At 36.0% G+C, this 21,961-nt stretch overlaps 1 protein-coding gene across 7 annotated transcripts in view; it reads right to left on the reverse strand.

The window, feature by feature from the left end:
- Positions 1-21,961, reverse strand: part of LOC139116714 (TBC1 domain family member 5-like) — a 103,031-nt gene that overhangs the window by 48,989 nt on the left and 32,081 nt on the right. For all 7 annotated transcript variants that reach the window (XM_070679314.1, XM_070679318.1, XM_070679315.1 and 4 more), the window contains exons 3-6: positions 8,132-8,363; positions 6,013-6,124; positions 5,400-5,508; positions 4,381-4,542 (exon numbers count right to left, since the gene is read on the reverse strand). In XM_070679314.1, coding sequence (XP_070535415.1) covers positions 4,381-4,542; positions 5,400-5,508; positions 6,013-6,124; positions 8,132-8,363 — 615 coding nt within the window. The remainder of the gene's footprint in view (positions 1-4,380; positions 4,543-5,399; positions 5,509-6,012; positions 6,125-8,131; positions 8,364-21,961) is intronic.

Raw genomic sequence — 21,961 nt, forward strand, 5'->3', positions numbered from 1 at the left:
AAATATCAAAGTATGCATACAGTTGCTCTTCTCAGTATTGAGGCATTATCTGAACATCCTACTATGCAACTGAAATTAAAGGACTTATGCGACTCCCTAAAAAGCTACATATCAAATTTGAAAGCCATCAGAGAACAAGTCATTGACAATGACATAGTCCCCACTTGTAATAGGGGAGTATTAGTCTTGATGGGGCAGGGAAATGTGGTCATTAAGAAGTATCACTGGAGTGTATATGTTGAGATCTATGGGCACATAGGTCTATGTCGTTGTTCCCAATTTGAAACACATGAGGCATGTCTAAGTTATGGTTCTAAATCGGGAAAAATGATCAGACCTCTAGCTGTATTGGCCAGCCAAGAAATACATATGCGCATAATAATGAGGTACAAGATGTGACATCTTAAGGTCTAATATCCTATCAAAATTGGAGGGTATAGAACTTGTGGTTACTGAGTTATGCAATATATATGTATAACCTAGGTCAAAGGTCATAAGGTCACGTGACATTTTGAAAAAATTGTATTGCTAATTAATCCCTATATGCCAAAAATCAGACCTCTAGCTCTATTCGCTTGCCCAGAATTAGATGTGTGCATAATTAATGAGGTAAAGCGTGTGTTGTCATAAGGTCGCCCACCCTACTAAATATAAAGGACATAGCTCATTGGCAGCTCTGTGTTACTTATTTATTGACATAAACGTATATTTTAGGTAAAGGTCATCGAGGTCACATGACATTTGGTCAAAAAATTCTATCCTATAGTTATCCCTATATACCAAAAAACAGACATCCAGCTCTATGGGCTTGCTCAGAATTAGATGTACGCATAATTAATGAGGTACAGTATGAAGCATCATAAGGTCTCCCATCATACTTAATATGAAGGGTGTACCACTTGTGGTTACTGAGCTATGGACAATTATGTACATTTGAGGTCAAAGGTCACCGAGGATATGTGACATTTTGTCAAAAAAATTGTATTGCTAAGTTATCCCTATATACCAAAAATCAGACCTCTAGCTCTATTGACTCGCTCAAAATTAGATATGTGCATAATTGTGAGGTACAATATGTGGCGTCATAAGCTGTCCCATCATACCAAGGGTGTACCACTTGTGGTTACTGAGTTATGGACAAATATGTATATTTGAGGTCAAAGGTCACTGAGGTCATGTGACATTTTGTCAAAAAATTGTATTGCTAAGTTATCCCTATATACCAAAAATCAGACCTCTAGCTCTATTGGCTCGCTCAAAATTAGATATGCACATAATTAATGAGGTACAATATGTGGCGTCATAAGCTGTCCCATCATACCATATATGAAGGGTGTAGCACTTGTGGTTACTGAGTTATGGACAAATATGTATATTTGAGGTCAAAGGTCACTGAGGTCACGTGACATTTTGGAAAAAAAAAATAGTATTGCTAAGTTATCCCTATATACCAAAAATCAGACCTCGAGCTCTATTAACTCGCTCAAAATTAGATATGTGCATAATTAATGAGGTACAATATGTGGCGTCATAAGCTGTCCCATCATACCATATATGAAGGGTGTAGCACTTGTGGTTACTGAGTTATGGACAAATATATATATTTGAGGTCAAAGGTCACTGAGGTCACGTGACATTTTGAAAAAAAAATAGTATTGCTAAGTTATCCCTATATACCAAAAATCAGACCTCGAGCTCTATTGGCTCGCTCAAAATTAGATATGCACATAATTAATGAGGTACAATATGTGGCGTCATAAGCTGTCCCATCATACCATATATGAAGGGTGTAGCACTTGTGGTTACTGAGTTATGGACAAATATATATATTTGAGGTCAAAGGTCACCAAGGTCACATGTCATTTTGTCAAAATATCTGAGATATCTGCGTGAACGGATGGACTCACAGATGGACTCACGGACGGACATGACCCAATCTATAAGCCCCCTGGACTTCATCAGTTGGGACTAAAAACTGTGTCACTGCATCCTTTTTGCAATATGAATACGATGAGAAACTAAATTTTTATTTTTCTTGGCCTTATACATGGGAGTCTATGGACTGCCTTATACATGGGAGTCTATGGACTGCCTTATACATGGGAGTCTATGGAGACTGCCTTATACATGGTAGTCTATGGAGGTGAAAACTAAAAAGTCCTCTAACACGGCCAAAATTGATCGCATTGTGAAACAAATCGACATCCATCTGTATGGGGTAGGGAACTATCCTTGTGCAAAGTTTGAAAGAAATTGACCATGGGCTGTCTGAGATATCTGCGTGAACAGACGGATGGACGCACGCACGCACGCACGGACACACACACGCACGCTCGCATGCACGCACGCACGGACATGACGGTGTCCGTGGGGACTAAAAAATACCGCAATTATACGGTGTCGCTCAAATTTGATCAGAATTGGTATATACCAGTATGGGTTACCAATGATCAACAATAAATGTTGTTTCTATCTGTTCAGTGGAGGAAAATTCTACGTTGATGTTATGGCAATGATTTCTGCACAGTACAACCAGAAAAACAACAAGAAATATTTAAACAAGAAAAACAAGAATGACAAAAGTAATTAAGGTCTAACTTTAGGTACTGGAGGTCAACTTTAGCAACATGCATAGCAGAAACAAGCCCCTCTTAGTTTAGTATAAACGGTCTTCCCCCATCTACTGTCTATGGTTGCAGCTGGTCTGTTAATATGTAACAGTTCATAAACAATGACAGGAAATGAGTCAAGATCAGTGGAGTTTGCCTGTTTCTCACTGGCATGCCTCCTGCACATTTGCAGGATTTCACTTTTTCTTACCTCATTTGCACATTTTTGACACTGACAAGTTCATTTTAACAAATTCACATCTCAACCCCTGCATCTACCTGTACACCAAATACTGAGATGGTAGCTTTGGCAGTATGGGAGCCTTTGTGTATGACGGACATACATCCGCACATACCCACAAATATACAGACATACAGACATGCAAATCAGATGCAAATGAAGTGATTCAGCTAAACGATAACCTCACATTGGTACACCAAATGTGAACTAAAAATTGATCAAAATTGAGAAAACTTTTCCAAAAAATATGCATGTGCAAATTCTTTGATCTTTTGAACAAATCCAAGTCTGGTCACCCTAAACTTTTCTTACGAGCAATTTCAGAAAGAATTGCTAGGTTGACAGAGCATGATGAGCGATACATAAACAGACAATTACACCATGTGATAAGCTTGGTTTTGCTGACAGTGGAGCAAAAACTTATGATCAATTATATCTCAATGGCCATCATGGATGCCATACAAAAAGATTGATTTTTTCATGGCTATTACTCCAAATAAGGTACCGGGGTAGCTCTGTACATATGTGCAACACAGGCCCTTTTGTGCAACATGTACTAGGTAGAAACGAAGCAGAATTCAGAAAGTTTGATATGTCAACAAATTTTTATATTAGTACCAATAATACCATTACTGAAGGTTAACCCGAACTCTTGTTTGTGTGGCTATTTCATTACAACATGCAATGCATTCCTTCCAGACAATTGTGATCCAACTATGCAGTAAGCGCAAGCAGCATTCACTGACATGCAGATCCTTGGTCCACTTAAAATTTTGACATATTGTACAAGGACATTGCATTCTTAAAGTGCTAAAATGCAGTGCCCTCCACATTTCCTGCTGCCTTCATTATAAAATATAAATCAAACTCAATTGCCATACTGTTCATAGACCATTTATGAAGTATGAAAAGTTAAACATTGGCAGAAACAGAGGCACAAAGTGAACAATTTATACAATATCATGTATCAAAAAGAAAATGATATTGGACCCAATAATTGAATGAAAACATTCAGAAACAAACAAAATGCAAGGTCAGTTGTAAAATACCGTATATGGTCCTAGCAATTGCAGATACCGGTATATTAAAAATATTCATTTTTCTCTTGAGGCTGAGAATCTTGTAATTCCTTTCATGGGTACTCATAGCATTGCTAGAATAAGTGAACAGGAGCTTACATGTAAGGCCTATGAGCAAAGTCAAAGACTGAGCCTTTCCAATATTACCATGAAGACTCAGCCTTGCCTATCAGCTCCAGGATAAATGGCTTATCCTGGCACTGCTATATCGTAGCTAGCACCCTGGGTCAAAGCACATCAGCCATGAGATGCTCAATTTAAGCTGAAAGGACAACATTGCCTGTTTGACAACACTAGAAATCAACTCTATTGATATCTGCTAATGACATTCCACTTACAGTTGTTTGCGAACAGGATCTGACGTTGAAGGAGTTACACCTTCAAAAGTAAGAAAATGCAACTAGAACACTCATACAAACATCAACATGACAACTTGATTGTGACACATTACCTCTTCATCAAGGGACAGTGGATGATAGACAACCTCCTCTTCACTTTTCTGCACTCTGGGATTGGTCACATGAATTTGCTTGATGTCATCATACTTCTGTCTACTTTCTTGTACCTTATTCACCCACTGACTCTGGTCGTCAGGAAGACATTCTAGATAAAGCTGTGGATTTCAGAAAGCGTAAATACCTTAGGCTTTGGTAGTATTATATAAATGTGTACAAACAAATCTTATCATTTGTGATCAAGTACTTGTGCAAGTGGGGGTTTTTTGTACCATGGTCCATTTGAATTTTACTTTTTACCAATTTAAAGTATTTCAAGTGTATATAAGGATGTAGTGATCTGATCACATCAATCATCAATGCACATTTGGACTTCCATACAGGTATCGTCACTTCTTAACACTGCACACGTAAAACTCAGTTTTTTGAGATAAGACTAAACTGTTACCACAAGAGTTTGGTCCAACAAATCATGAATATTAAAGAAAAGTGGCTTTTGTCAGCTAATGTAATTAAAATTGCTCTCTAGAAGAAATTTCACACTGCATACTTTAATTGTAAAAACACCTTTGAATCAAAAATATGCATTTGACATGGAATGACAAGTATTCTAGATGCATATTATGATATAAATTAAGGTCTTTCCAAGTTTTTGTTTTCTAATGAATTTGACCAAATTTGGAACTGTCTTTCCTGTTCAATCTTATCAGGAATATGCCAGTAAACGCCAGGAATATGATAAGAAAATGAAAATTGGTTCAATTTGTTGTATAAAGCTTTTGCCAAGGATGAATTGAAAGAATTCAATGGAATTACATATTTGGAATATCCAGACAAGTTGATTTTCCAAGGCATTTATTTTTTCCTCATTGGAATGATATTTAGTTATTATGAAAGTTAAAAATGACTGGGATGGGGTATTGATATTTGGACTCTAGATCTGTATGATTCTATGCAATATGAAAAAAGTAAGCAATCAAAGACAAACGACAACAGTTAAAGGAGCAATACTTACTCTCCAACAAACACTCCTAAATCTGCTGCTTCGAAGATTTCCTTTGAATCCTTGTGAGCGAATAATTGACATGTAATTGCTTGACCCAAATAAATTCTGCCATTCTTGACTGAAAAGAGTAGAATTTTTATGCAAACTGATCAGTGATGTAGAGATGAATGCCAGGTCCTATACTCTATACTTTGAGCAAAAATTTCACCACCATTCAAACAGATCTGAGCAAGAACCTACAAACCAAATTTTGTCAGTAATGTGACCCTAATGATTTCTAAAAAAGACTAGTTTTTGGTCAAATACTTCTTTTAAAAAACAGACATACACTACATAATGATAGGGACAAATCTGAATTATGTTGCCCTCTTGAAACCTATGAACAACAGTTAAAATCTATCAGACCAGTAGTTTCAGTAAAACTGTTTCACAAAAAAATATGGGGGCCATACTTTATCATTTGCTATTGATGTAGCAGATAACAGCATTTCACCAACTATGTGATGAGAGCCTTGCTATTACCAGCATGTCTTAACAACCCCAATGTGAGTCACCAAAAGTTCAGAACGTTTTTAAGAACTCACATTGATCTTTTGCTGTTGAACTAAAATACATAACTTACCAATAGGAAGTAAATGTACTGTTGATGGTTTCTTCGTAGTTCTCAGAGTCAGGTTTTGTGTCAGTTGCATCAGTGTTGAGTGCATCATCAGTGAGTTGTGAAGGTCCGCTCACTATCAAACAAAGAAATAGTCAATAAATTATCCTCTGAATGTAGTTGTTTGCAGTGAAATGAGACCTTGCAGCATTCCAATAGGATACATTGTACATGGTTACCTGGCATCCACATTGGATTGTACCATTAAACAAATTGACATGCATATATGCATACCGGTACGTATGTTAAGTTTATGTAATTCTTTCTAACTTGATTCATCTCTGACCAATCAAAGTCGCGATAGATCCAAAATCTCTGAGTAATCAACCACAGCCTCTTAACGGGTAGGGCTAAGCTGTTGCCGTAAAGAGGTGCGTAGTTTACGACAATGGTTCAACGAAGCTCTAGTAATAAGTTTGAAGAATTAGAGCCGCCGTCTCTGTCTCCATCACCTCAAATCTTTCTGCTTCACAAACAATCCCACACGTACACATTGTTTTTCACTGAACTTCAAAAGTATATGGACTATTTTACAAGCATAATACTTGGCAGTTCAACCTATCGAATGGATCAAGGAAAAAAAGTATATTCAGTATATTTTAAATTCTGAACATAAATATCAACAAGAGACTTTGCGGCCGATATAGCACTGCTGTGTTATGTAGTGAATAATTACTTTTAACATGTGTTGATGAAGAAGGTGGAAATCTATGATAGCTCATTTCATGTGGCCAGACAAAAAATGACAAAATAGCTGCAAAATTACACAATTGAAGATTTCATCATAATTTGAATATATTCTCATCCCTGAGAACATGTCAACCAAAGCTGTCAGGCGTGCAGTTTTTTGAGAATCCATTCTTTGACCAAAAATGGCGAAAATTGTCCCCCCAAAAAACAAAATTGCATCGTAATTTCAATATATCATCTTAAAATAACCCCCTTTGAACCTGTGTATCAAATATCAAAGCGGTTTTAGAGAAGAATTTTTTTGACCAAAACGGTAAAAATTCCCCGAAAATACAAAATTGAAGATTTCGTCATAATTTCAATGTAGCACATTTTCACCCCAGAGGTCTTATATCCGCAATCAAATACAGCAAAAAACAGGATGGTTGGACAGTCTCATATACATTACGTTTACTTTTTGTAGGTGGCACACAAGTTTTGTTGATAACATTGTAGATAAAAAGAACCGACTCATTTGAATGTCTGGATAGAATACACAAGGGAATTGCTAAATTAGTAAAGCTACTGCAGTGAACTGCAATAAAACTGCTTACACTAATTAGTTTCAGCTGTAGCCAGCTGGCAGATTGGCGTGTAGTGTGTTATAACTGGGCAGTTTCTGTTTCACCCGTGGCTACTTTAGTGTTGACCAAGGTTACTTGATACAGACAAAAAAATTCTGCTCGTCCAAAGGCAAAACTAGCTCTGTCTGGGGTTGTATATAGAAGTTTACGATTGGCACCCTGTGTTCAAGATTAAGATACAATGTAACATTTTACGGTGCACTGGTCCATGTACAAATCTTGTTTATTTCAACTTCTCCAGACAAACTGTCTGCATGGGACATACAATGTTGTCGACTTTGCAAGCTAGGTACAGCTGAAACTAATTAGTGTGAGCAGTTTTATTGCAGTTCACTGCAGTAGCTTAGTAATTTAGCAATTCCCTTGTGTGCTCTATCCAGTCACACAAATGAGTCGGTTCTTTTTATCTACAATGTTATCTACAAAACTTGTGTGACACATACAAAAAGTAAACGTAATGTATATGAGACTGTCCAACCATCCTGTTTTTTGCTGTACCTTTGCTTGCCGTTAAAACTCCAAACACCAACTTGCATCTGTCAATTCTGCTTCTTTTGATAAGGAATCAAGAATACACATTCTTGATGTTACAAAATCTTACTATTTTAGGAAACCATAGAAATACTTTCTTCTACTTTTCTCTCTCCTCTCTCTCTCTCTCTCTCTCTCTCTCTCTCTCTCTCTCTCACCATAGTTTCCACTAGTTGAGACTTAGTCCTGCTAGATCTATACCACAATTATATTTTCGTTTTGAACAAAATCTGGCTCACCTTCATTGTTACTTTCACCATTGTTTGTGACTGTCTCATTGTTATTCTTATTCCCATTTTTCTGCCCAAACTTGTCCAGTTCACTGAGAATTGCCTCCTTAGTCAGGGAATTTCCAGAACCACTGTGGACAACACTGTTCTTCTGAGACATGATAATTGCCGGTGTGAATCTTTGACTAAAAGCAGTATCAAAATCTGTATCATCTACGCATCCTTGCAAACAGGAAAAAATCTGAAGAAATAAAACACATTTAAGTTTAATTTCAAAAGTTTTCATCAGAACATCATGAAATAGTGTTGAAGTTGAAAACATACTTTTTATTTATTTGCACACATTCAGATGTGCAATTATCTAGTACCGTAAATGAACATGCAATGGATCATTCTAACTTGCGTACATCTGTTTTTACCAATACTTCAAAAGCTCTGATGAAGAGAGGCTATAAACAAAAGGCCCAAATCAAAATTTAAACAGATATTCAGCTATACAAGTGACAATAATAACTTTATCATATACATAGATTCATGTGCCTGTGTAAAGCTATGGGAGAATAGACGTCCTCACGTGAATTTTTTTACGTATCACGCCTCGGCCCAGAGCCCACATTTGGATGAATACATCAAATCCAGGACCTATACTTTTGGATTTAGAAAATTTACTGTAAATAACATTGCGTGAGATTCAACAGCTGTAGTATAGCACACCGAGTCCAAATATGGGCAATGCATGTCACTATAGCAATTGGACAAGCAGATTCTACATAAATTTATTTGCAAATGTCCTAAAATAATCAGCAAGAGAGGCTTGACATAAAGAAAAGGTGGGAGAGTGGGAAAAAATAATGTACAAAGGATCAGGTAAAATCATAATTCTACCTCGCCAATCTTCTAGATTCCCCCCCTCCCCCATCAAATATTCCACCCCTTGGTATTGGCCATGTATACATAAAGAGCTACAATAGCCAGATGGCAGGAAATGTTAAAATATGTGAACTATTTACAACCTTGGAACTTTTTAATTAATGCTATCAGTGCTACCATTTGAGTGTAAACAGTAATAGAATTAGTTACAGATAGTGAAATGCCTTCCACAGTAGGGATGATTATGACATCTGGAATTATCCTGGATCCAAATTTCTTATCATTTCTTATCAATTTCTTATCTCAAGCCATGATATCAGGGAAACATTAATTAGGTAGAGTGTGAAGCTCCTTCTGAATGAATCACATGGGGACATGAGTGACATAATTTTCCTCAGCTGGAGCCCTTTTCCAGTAAATAGAGCATTTTTTATTGCTTTAACAAAATTACGGATGTTGCGGCTAGATGGAGTGTGGCAAAGGCAAAAAGAACTGCAAGGCCAAAACACTCTGTTTAGAGTCTAGGCTAGGAATCTGAGTGTCAAGGCAAATGTGTCGTCAAGTTTAGACCTGTACATACTGCATTGCTTCAACGACAAATTGTCGCCAAAACCCAGACTGTTGGCAAGTAGCAAATACACTATGAGTGTACACCTTGACAATGATATTCACATCACTGCTGCAATACCGGTATTTTCACTACTCCCTGATTGTCCATCATTTTAGAAACATTTGTAACACACCATTTCATAATTTTGGAAAATCAGCACAATTAGAATTTACAACTGCAAAACCCTGATTGTCCATCATTTTAGAAACATTTGTAACACACCATTTCATAATTTTGGAAAATCAGCACAATTAGAATTTACAACTGCAAAACTAATGCATCAGTACAGATTTGTTTTTTTTTAATGTATAGGCGACTAGTGAAATACAACTTTTCAAGACATGACTCACTTCTCTGACACTGAAGTTCAACATCAACATCAGGTTTAGAAAGTTTCATAACTCAGTGAAAAGCTTATATTTTTTCAGAGGAGATTCCCACTTAATAAGAGTGTGGAGTCCTCAAATGAACAACTAATACATTGCTACTGTGACAGAACACTATTTTCTCCTAGCACAGACTCTGACACAAAAGTTGTTGACATCAACATTGTGTTGCCTCAATACGTTAAATTTCTTTGAAAAGCAAACAATATTTCTGTTATGATGACAGAGGATAGTCCCTCTTATGAGTATCAAGGGTGCAGTTGTCGTTAAATTTAATACCACCTCTCAATCAAAACTTTTACTGCTTCACAAATAACCGGATACACACCTGGGTCTGCTGACATTATGGAGGCAAATACCATATATCTGTCATTACAATGATACCAGATAGCAAGCTGTTTACATTTCTATATCACGAACAAAGGAGCTTTCAAGTGGTTTCTAAAGATACTACAGGTACATTCAATGATTCTTAGAAAACAACTTTTTAGCTGTAGGCGGTGTCAAACTTGAAAACAAGATCTTAAATATTTGCTCAATATATATTCAAGGAAAGATTGAAAAGTTTTTCTTGGTTATCAAGATGTCTTATAATCCCAATTTTCAGATTAGAGAAGTGAACAATATCAAATATACTCAGATACCAAATTCAAATGGCTTCCATTTTTGTAAACACTTTGGTAAAATAATTAAATACATTTACATTTGTCACCAGTAAAAGATATGGACAGTAAAAACTTCCAACAAATATTCGGCCCTTGTGAAACATGAAATTGTAGCAAAACAAATTCTGCTCCATGAAGTAGGGTACGATAATGTCAATATTCAATTTTTTTTTAGTTTTAATACCAGCCTGCAAGCTGAAACATTGTTTCAGGGTGTTGGTTGTCATGGTGCCAGCTGCAGACATGACATCTAAGCCTTTGCAAATACTTCTTACAACTTCTAGAAAAGGTCTTTATTATATGGTGAATGAATCCATTTGAAATCTCTTGGTCTGCTCAACCAGAACATATGCTAGAATGTGTAACAAGAATGGAATTTGGACTCTCCATCAGATTTTTACATAAATTCTTTTCTGATCTGCCACTTGGGGGGATTCATTTCATTTATAAAGCTCTAAGAAAAATTTTCATGTTTTTTTTTTCTAAATTGGAAATTTAATTTGTCCCTGTAGCGATAACACACTGATGGCAGGCATTTTGAATTTCAAATATTGTTGAATTTTAGGAATTACCGGTATCTTTCCCTTTTGTACATTGCTGTCATATTCACACTGACTGTGAACTACTGGTGGACTTTCAGATAAACACAACTACATGTATGCCTGCATTTCATTTTTTGCACTTACATGAGCAGAATTATAATGTAAATAAATGGTAATTATCTCCTTAGCCATTAAGAGAATGACCAAGCCATTGGGAGAGAACAAATTGGTGTTTCTTCAAATTACTGCAAATGACTGTTGTAACAGAACTTTTCCTGGCATGACAGTGTCTTCTCTGAAACAAGTTATACCATATATATCAACACCATGTTAACCTTTTTTCTGAAATCTGTGACTTTCAAAAGCTAAAAATTTGTTTGTCTCAGAAGATGACAGAGGAGATTCCTAGTTTTGAGTGTCAAAGAGTTTAGTGTCTTCACATTTAAATACAACTTTCATTATGATAACATGAAATTAGAAATTGTTCAGAGTTACAAACACCGGTACTTGGGTATAGACTTCAAATGTAATGGGAAGATTAATGGCAAAAGAGACTCTATACAAGAAGGCACTGAAAGCTTTCTTTACATCAGAAAAATTCCTAGTTCATCAAAGAATATGAATAATTGAGCATTGATTAATATTTTTGACCATGCTATTAGACCAATACTAACTTATGGATCTGTGAAATCTGGGGAGCTGAAAATATACAGATAGGACTCCTATAGAAAAATTGATGAATCTCAATTAAGCTGTGTAAGATGCTTCTCCCAGTAATCCATCAGAAAGAAACCTAGCAGTGCAAGATAAGATGGGCAGGCACCAAATTTTAACTTTTATTAAGAAGATGATGGTTAATATTGGTATAGAACACGCACTAAAAAGAAAACAGCTTGATCCTTGATGTAATGGTATATTGTATGGCCTGGGCAATGGTAATGCAAGAAGTCAATGGATTATTTTTGGCAAAATGATAAAGGGTGAAAAAATTAACAGATAAGATAATTAATGACTACATTTTAAAATGGAAACAACAGGTATGTGCAGAAAAGGTATCATAATAGACTACACATAGATATTAAATTTAAAAGAGATTTTAAAATGAAGGTGAAGACATAATCTGCACTAAGTGTGATACAAACACAGATGAGGATGAGTTTCACTATATCATGTGCAATCAAGACAAAATTTGTTAATTCCATAGTAGTTCGATATGAAAATTTTAGTTTGAATGAAGATATCAATTTTGCTACTGCCTCAATACAGCCCTGATATTATGAAACCAAATTTTTGTCACTACAAGTTCTACCAGCCATTGAGCTGTCTACAGACTACAGCATGAACTGAGGTACTTTGAAGTCGGTTCTAGAGATATTCCATTCAACAACTCTTAGAAAGACAACTTCTTGTCCTTTGGCAATATGAACCAAGAAAACATCACGTCTTCACATTTTGCACAGATCTACTCACAGAAAGATTAAAATGTCTTCTTTCATAATCAAGGACAACAACAATGTCTAAAATTGTTGATTACCTTAAAGTTATGGATATTACAATCACAAGATATAGTCATCATTTCATGTTGTCAACTCTGTGGGGCAATTAAATTTTGTATTATCACATTAACGGTATCTCATTGGTCTGAATACTTCTCTGGCTAAGTCTGATCAGGCAGTTTTTAAAGGAATCACACAAAGCTACAAAGCTCTGACAACAAGTTCCCATGATTCCTATGGATATTATACAAGTTGGCACCAGGACAGGTGTGGAGGGACAAGCTGACCTTGTCCTCATTATGCCCCATGCCCCAGATCACAAAATGGTCTCTGACGTGACCTGTCAACGTGACCTGCAACACAGACTCCTAGAAAAAACTTCTATTTTATATCGATAGCAATCTCTACGCCCACATAACCTGAATTGAAAGGCAAATTATCTTTGAGTATGTGATTACAAGCTTGTTGTTGTCACATGGCAAATACAGTTCAGACAACACCGCTGGCATCAATTTTGGGCAAGGGAACACTAGGGGATGCAAAGCATTAGCCATGACAAGGCACCCATTTATCCACAGTCATGATTTAAAATCAAGTTTAATTGTGCTTTTTTTGTCCTCAGCTACATACCGATAGTTCTACTCTATTATTTTATTCAAGACAAAGACTAGAACAGCTCCATGTTAGCACTTGTTGCAATGGAGACTTTGTCACTTACTTTTGAAAAGTTTTAACAACTCATATTAAGGTAGCTTTCCACCTTTGCGACGACCTATTTTCAAACGTGAATTTTGCCATCAAGATATGTACTTTTACCCAAGTATTATATATCACCTGAAAGCTATTTTTATGAATTTTTTTGTTTTATCGAGAAAATTAGTGTGCGATGAATTTTTTTGAAGATCTTAGTGAAAGTGTAAAGAAAATGGTGGTCTCACGTAAAAAAGTTTAAGTCTGAGCGGATAGGGGCTATTGTTTAGGTGTTAACGGGCAATTGGTCTTCAGAATACTGGCTACAAAACCGTGTCTCAGATTTTTGAAAAAGGCCTTAGTTTTTTCACATCGTTGAGTCAAAGTTTATCCACCGATTAGTCTTACAATGCCGCCTCATTAAGCAGCAATAACTCGACTTTAAAAATCTTCATAAAAAAACTGAGACACGGTTTTGGAGACAACCTACTCGACAAACGTCTGTGAAAATCTGGTGAACTTCCGTTCACGCGTTCTCGAGTTAAACTCTTTTGAACGTGCTGCAATGTGACAAAATGCCGAACTGAGAAAAAGGCGATTTAGTAAATTGGTTCGGGTTTTTCCTTTTGAATGGCAATAAACAATGTACTCAACCGACAAAACACTAAAAACCAGATAGTGAAATCAAAGTGTTCAACTTCAACAGTATATTCACTCATTGAAATCAGTGTCAACGGTCGAAATGAGGCTAAAATGGGTGAATTTTGGGAGCGTTGTACTCTTTTTAGAGCGCAATCTACACAGTAGCTGATGAGTAAATACACTTGGGGAGTGCCAGGGAAGGGATTATGCATAATCTGTTGACTGATTAGTTGTAAGGTTTAAATGAATATTAACTGTTCGAGCTAACTGTCGGAACTGCTACGGCATCTCGATGCCGTCTACACAAGCGCTTGGACTAATTACCTCCATGACAAGCGTACACTATAGTGTAAGTTTATGGCAGCATTCGATTCGACCTCGGAAACGACTCACGGCTGCGGAATGAAAGCGAGCCCGATGAGTGATATAGAGAAAACAATATTGGCTGACAACAAAAATATCTGCGTTTGTATGTGGATGTACATTTGCGGTGTCTGTGATCATGGAGATAAAAAGAACAGCTCCATGCTGTGATCCATTACGGTTAGAGTAACCGAGGATTCTAGTAAGCAGCCATTTTTTAGATCTTCACGCGCCTTGAAAACCGATTAACACTAATCAAACTACGAGAATTTCTGAGACAATAGTTCGTCCTCACTCTGTACAGCATTTCTGTGGGTGAAGACCGTTTCTGGAGTCATTTATGCTACTTAAGATGAGCCATAGCCTGTCGGCGGCATAAAAGTCAAAGGAGAGAAGTTGAGAAAACATGAACATAGAGAAAAGTACGTCATTTCATCAAGCGCAAGTTGCATGCCATAGACCGCTCGTCAAGCGTCATACGTCACAGATAGATAACTCTCTGCTGTCGTTCGTATCCAACATGTATTAGGCGAGCGGCGAATCCACAAAAAGGGCCTTATTTTAGGAGTTTAATGTACCCACCTTACATACGGCCACATCATACGTCATTTGAAAGCTTATTATCTCTACTTTAAGAAAATTGACAATGTGGAGCTGCCAAGTAGGGCCATAACCTCCTAATTTGCATAATTAACAAGGGTGCCCAATTTGCATAAATGCGATATAATATTTGAAATTTATTGTTACCTTCTCTAACGATACGTTTAAACTATCGAGTGATATATCAAATGAAAGATCTTTCCATTTAAAATACAAAATGGATATTCAAAGAGATATTTAAATTGATTATACTGAAATATTTTCATGTTTATATGGAAAACAATATTTCCCCTTTTGAATAACAATATTTTAAAATTTTAACACATACAGCAACAACACACAGCCACAACATACGTCATTTGAAAGCTTATTATCTTTACTTCACGTAAATTGACAATTTTGAGCTACCAAATCGGGCAATAACCCCCTAATTTGCATAATAAACACGCATACCCATTTGCATAAATGCGATATAGTATTATAAATTTATAGTTAACTTTTCTAAACATACGTTTAAACTATCGAGTGATATATCAAATGAAAGGTAGTTACATGTAGAATACAAAATGAATATTCAAAGAGATATTGAAATGTATTTCACTGAAATATTTTCATATTTGTATGGAAAAATATTTTCCTCTTTAGAATAACAATATTTTAAAAATGTTAACACATAGAGTCCTATCATACAGCCACATCATACGTCATTTGAAAGCTTATTATATCTACTTGAAGAAAATTGACAATGTGGAGCTATCAAGGAAGGCCGTACCCCTTTATGTCCATAAATTACATTGGTAAGCAATTTGCAGAAATGAGATATGAAATTAGAAAATTCATTGTTAACTATTCTAAACACACTTTTACACTATCGAGTGATATATGGTCTGTGGTAATGGTATTTGCATGTAAAACACAAGATTGATATCAAAAGTGATATTTAAATTAATTTACGGAAATATTTTCATATTTCTGTCGATATAAATATTTCCTCTTTTCAATAATGGTATTTAAAAAAATTAATTTAAGTATCAATGCAACAAAAAGATCCACACGAAAGACACTATTATAGTTGTTGAAATGTAGCTTTGTAGCTGAAACAATGTGTCAGAGTAAGCTGCAGTCAAAGTAATGGCATGATTCATGATCCAAATCATTCATGTCATTTCCAGTAAATCTAGTAATTGTAGGAATTCATCATCCTCTTCTTCACCAGCATTGTCATGAGTAAAAGGGTTGCCACAGTTATCGCTGCCTTGGCAGGAACAAAGGTCTGTGCAGGGAAGATTAATTCGACAGCAGACACAATTGGTGACATGTAATAAGAAAAACAGCTCCGCAAATTGTTCATATCTTAGTTGTTTGAATTTTGTGTACGGTACATGTGTATATTGTAAGTGTATATTATGTTATGTTTGGCCGTTTTATGTATAGTGTTGATTTACCATGGCGAGACGTAACCCTAATCTACGTGTTCTGCCCTATGGGGTAGCAAGACTAATGTGACACTGCGATCCTTTGATGCTACCTTTCGAGAACAGAGTTGTCTTCATCAGTCCTTCATTTTTTTTGGTGAAACATGTGCACTGATTGAATGATTGTAGGTGTTACCAATCGAGTTGTTCCACTGAAAGTTCAGTTTGTTCAAGTACGGAAGCTAGGATGTCTACTGTTCGTTCAGGCTGTATTTGTGTACGCTCATTTGAATCGGAGATCTGACTGTTGTAGGTTTTGTGAAGTTTGGCATCATCGTAACGCTTATATTTCCGTTTCTTATGTATGTGATTAGGCTACGCTCAAAAATAACGGTGAGAGGCAGAGGAATTCGGATTGGATTCGAAAATTTTGGGAGATTGTAGAGGGGTACTTGGAGATTTTGATCAGCATATAGGGGACCTGAAAATGTTTTGGTTCCCTTTTACTATTTACGATTCCAAGGTTTTGAAATTAATTTAATGAAAATTTAATAACATTTAAATGTCATCCGATTGTCCAAAGTTAGTAATAATTTAACAAGATTTAGAATCGTTTGGTCGCATTTCATTACTTGTATCTCAAAATATCTTGTATTCTCTATTGCCTTGTTGTTGCATGATTGTTCTAATGTATCGTAATGTTTCGCGTTTAAGAAGGCCCTTGAATGTTGCCGTTTGGTTTCGTGAACCGCAATGTATCTGTTGGTTTTGTGTGTGTTTTGCAGTCGAGAATGTCCTCTTTGTTCCACCGATGACCTTTATAGATAATGAGGTCTAACGATATGATTTCTTGAGAGGAGCTTTCGAAAATTTGAAAGTATGATGCATTTTTTCATGTTTGATATGAATTAATTAAGCTTGTGTTGAGTTCCAATGAGAATCATACATCGTTTCTGAATCTCAGTCAGAGCGATATTTGTTCAGTGTGTTGCTGAATTATTCTCATTTTGTCTTGTGAAATGTAATGTCGGGAATTTCTGGTAAAACTGGAGATCTCGTACCGCACCCAAATACATGACGGTAAAATTCACTGTTGACTTGAAAGTGTTGTTTTTCAAGATTATTTTCAGCATAGCTATCATGTATTTTGTTGTTGGTTGTTTGATTATGCAATCATTTGATGATTTTTCCTGATTTAATGCTCTGTCGACTGATTCCATTGGTTCATTGTGCGTTGTATTAGTGTACATTGAAACAATGTCTAGTGTTACCAATGTCGCATTGGCCGGAACTTTTATTGTCTCAATTTTCCGTGTAAATCAGTCGTATCTTTGATGTATGTTGTTTATTTCTTCACGATTTATTTGAGAAAATAGTCAATGAATTTTGATCTGTGAAAGGTTGGACTGCATCATCCACTTATAATTGGGCGGCCCACGAACTTTCCTCGTGGGCGTCATTTTGTTCACTTGTATTTTTAGCATAAGGTACCAACTTGTAAGTGGTGCTAGTGTTTTACTCTTAACTAGAATAATCGCCATGGCTAATTAACACGATATATAAAACAGCCAAACATAATATACACTGACAATATACACAATATCATACACAAAATGCAAACAACGAAGATATGAACGGTGTGTTGAGTTGCTTTTCCTTCATTATATGACAATAAATACGATAAATGAAATATGGTGCCTTCCGTCTACATATTCCACATAACTGAACTGAAAATACAGATGTAACACAGATGTAGTAACCAATGATGTCTCCATCAAACAAGATTTCTAGAGAAATTGAAACAAAAATGACATCAATAATACAAAAGGGTCATGATTCAACACACAGCTATTTATAACAAGATTGAAACTAATTTTGGATAATTGGATGGTGAAGTAATGTCGGTTTAATTTGCAAATTTAAGCTCATCTGCTTTTCTTTTTACTTGTAATGTTTTTAAGAGTAACTTGTTATATTTCAACACTCAACTATGGAGCACAAAACACGCTTTAGAAAATTTGCAAAATATGAAGACCCAATTATCCCAAATTAGTTCCAATTGGTTTTATGTATTCTTGTTGTTCAGCTATATGGGAATTAGACAGGAAAATGTTCCAGTTTTCGTATCCTTAATAAACAAAAAATCAATTGCAAAACAAATTCAGATATTTATCCCCAAAACTTTAGCATTATTCGCTATTAGTACACAATATTTTGAATATTATAAACTAGTCAAAACGTTTACGATTTAATTGAAAATATTCAATAAGAATATTTTGAATACACGTTTGGAGTTCATGATTCTATTCTACATGCAAATACCTATCATTTGATATATCAATTGATAGTTAAAAACTAAGTTTAGAGTACTTTACAATTGATTTTTGTAATTTTATATTGTATTCATGAAAATTAGGTACCCGTTTGCATTATGCAAATTAAATCATTACAGCCCTATTTGTCATCTGCATATCGTCTTTCTCCATGAGGCAGAGATAATAGGCTTTCAAATAACGTTTGATGTGGTTGTGTGATGCTGTTCTATGTGTTAAAATTATTAAAATATCGTTATTAAAAAGGGGAAAGTATATTGTTCTACATTAGTACGAAAAAAATTTAGTAAAATCATTTTAATATCTCTTTGGATATCCATTTTGTATTCTCCGTGCAAATACCTTTCATTTGATATATCACTCGATAGTTTAAAGTATGTTTATAGTAGTTAATAAATTTCTAATTTTATATCGCATTTATGCAAATAGGGTACCCATGTAAATTATGCAAATTAAGGACCACGTCCGTACTTGACAGCTCCACATTGTCAATTTTCTTGAAGTAGAGATAGTAAGCTTTTAAATAACGTATGATGATGCTGTAAGATTTGGCTTTTTGTATTAAATTTTTTTAAATATTGTTATTGAAAAGGGGAAATATTTTGCCAATATATTTATGACAATATTTCAGTAAAATGAATATAAATATATTTTTGGATGTCTTTTAGTATTCTACATGCAAATACCTTTCATTTGATATATCACTCGATAGTTTAAAAGTATTTTTCGAGTAGTGAATAATAAATATCTAATATTAATCGCATTTATGCAAATTGGGTACCCGTGGGACTTATGCAAATTAGGGGCTACGGCCGTACTTGACAACTAAATGTTGTCTATTTTCTTCAAGTAGAGATAGTAAGCTTTCAAATGATGTATAATGTGGCTGTATGATGTGGCTGTATGTGTTCAAATTTTTAAGATATTGTTATTCAAAAGGGTTAAATATTTTTTTCAGTATTAATATGAAAATATTCCAGTAAAACCATTTTAAATATCTTTTTGGATATCAATTTTGTATTCTACATGCAAATACCTTTCATTTGATATATCACTCAATAGTTTAAAAGTATGTTTAGAGTAGTTAACAATGAATTTCCTAATTTTATATCACATTTATGCAAATTGGGTACCCATGTGAATTATGCAAATTAGGGGGTTATGGCCCTACTTGGCAGCTCCACATCGTCAATTTTCTTGAAGTAGAGATAATAAGCTTTCAAATGATGTATGATGTGGCCGTATGTAAGGTGGGTACATTAAGTGTGAAAAATGGGTGTGTCTGCCGCTCGCCTAATATGACTACCATCGATTCCAGGCGAATTTGATATCAGACCCGTCTTCATTACATGTAAATTTCAGGATTAGGATGGTGTTTTGCACTGTATTCAAGTAGTTAGCCCGTAAGCGTCTCATTCAATGGTTTACCGACCAACGATGACATGTTGATGAAAACTCAGGGCGATTACGTTATTACGTTGTGACGGTCAAATTCATATTGAAATTTGTCTTCGGTCCTGCAGCATTTGGGTACTGCCATGATAACTGATAACAATGTTGCCGTGTCCATTCCCATAAAATCATTTGATTCACATTCGTCCGGTGTACGATGAACATTTATTAGTCGACGTATTACCTTGTCAAGGTCGGTAACGAAATGGGACAAGGAAAAACGGGACCGCGGGATTGAAACGACTTCGACATTTCAGTTCACTGCCGTTGTGCCAAAACGTCTGCAAACCAAAGCAGCTATTGTTTTGTGGCGCGTGATTTCTGCATTGCTACGTATTTTGCCTTGGGAAAATTTCCTGTCGATGTCTTGAAGCCCATGCAATTTGTTTCCACCTTGTATTTTCTAATCCCAAGTAGTTCAAGAGCCGCGGTTTCTGATATTTCATTTTTATTCACAAATTGTTCAACTCACTCATTATTCTCATCGAACGGACAATGTCGGGTTTCTAGACCTTTTGGCGCAAAGTCGTTTCGGCCGCACAATTTCCGACGCCAAGACGTTTAGGCAACGCGACCAAAGACGTTTCGGCACTACCTGGTTGGGGGAACTCGTGCCAAATGTTACAAATCAAAACACTGAGAAGTATAGTGTCAGCATTCACATGCTTTAAAGTTTGTGAGAACATGGTGAAAAACCGTGAGGAAAGAGTTTCATATCATTTTCGATAGCAATAGCCGCCGACACTGTCAAAGTTTGAAAAGCGGCGCCTAAACGGCACTGTAAAAGTCATACTGGTCAGAAAGCAAAGGTCACTCTTATGAATATGACTGGTCTGTCAGTTACTTATAAGTTTGAAGGGAAAAAATAAATCGTAACGGGGGTGTCGAAATGTCTTGGGGCCAAAAGAAGCCGAAACTTCGGCCGAAAGAGGCCGAATGTTGCTTGAATCACGGTCCCTCCACAGAGGGACCGTGCTTGAATGTTGAAGATGTGAAGGGTGTCTGTTGCGGTATTCAAGTGTTCCCGCTGTCACTGAGGCCGCCAGTGGAACGTACCATTTATGTATACGGGACAGCCTCTTCAAAGATGTTTAACATTACGAAACTTATCCCACACTCCTGGTGCTTTTACAAAAGCACAAAAATGTCCCAGATAAAACATTAAGTGTGTGGGCCATTTTTGTAATCTGAAATTGTACCGTCAACAATGTCATAAGTCTGACCTTGTCCGATTGTGTCGATAAATTATGATCTTTTGGGAGCGGCCACCCCTATGAGAAAAACGGTAAGACCCACCTTTCGCCAGGTACACTCTATGGTCTTGACCCACGCAGTGAACGGTAGGTGTTAATGGGATTTTCACAGCGGATGTTGTCTAAGTGCATGTGAATACTGTGACGCTGCTTGCCTAGCGTAATCCCTTGTCAATCAAGACTTAACGGTAGTCTCAAATGCCAAAATGTACACCTGTGCCTCTCGTACATTTTTATTCCAAAATTTCACCCAAAAACAGGAACTTCACGACCAAGATATTCTACACACAAGGAAGATCAATATTATAGGAATACTTTTCAGGGATAAAAGAAAAATCGTGATTTTATCTCAAAATACCAAAACAAAGGCAGAAAGCTACCTTAAGTGCTGCCGATTCATAGAAGTTCTGCAGTCATTTAGATTCTTGATTTTCAAAGTGGTACTTTTATAATTTAGGAAATTTCAATATTATGTGTCTTTCCTTCTGTCGTGTTCGTTTTCAATGTCAAGGCACATGTGTC

Source organism: Ptychodera flava, chromosome 18 (assembly GCF_041260155.1).
Source record: "Ptychodera flava strain L36383 chromosome 18, AS_Pfla_20210202, whole genome shotgun sequence".
NCBI classification, from domain to species: Eukaryota; Metazoa; Hemichordata; class Enteropneusta; family Ptychoderidae; genus Ptychodera; species Ptychodera flava.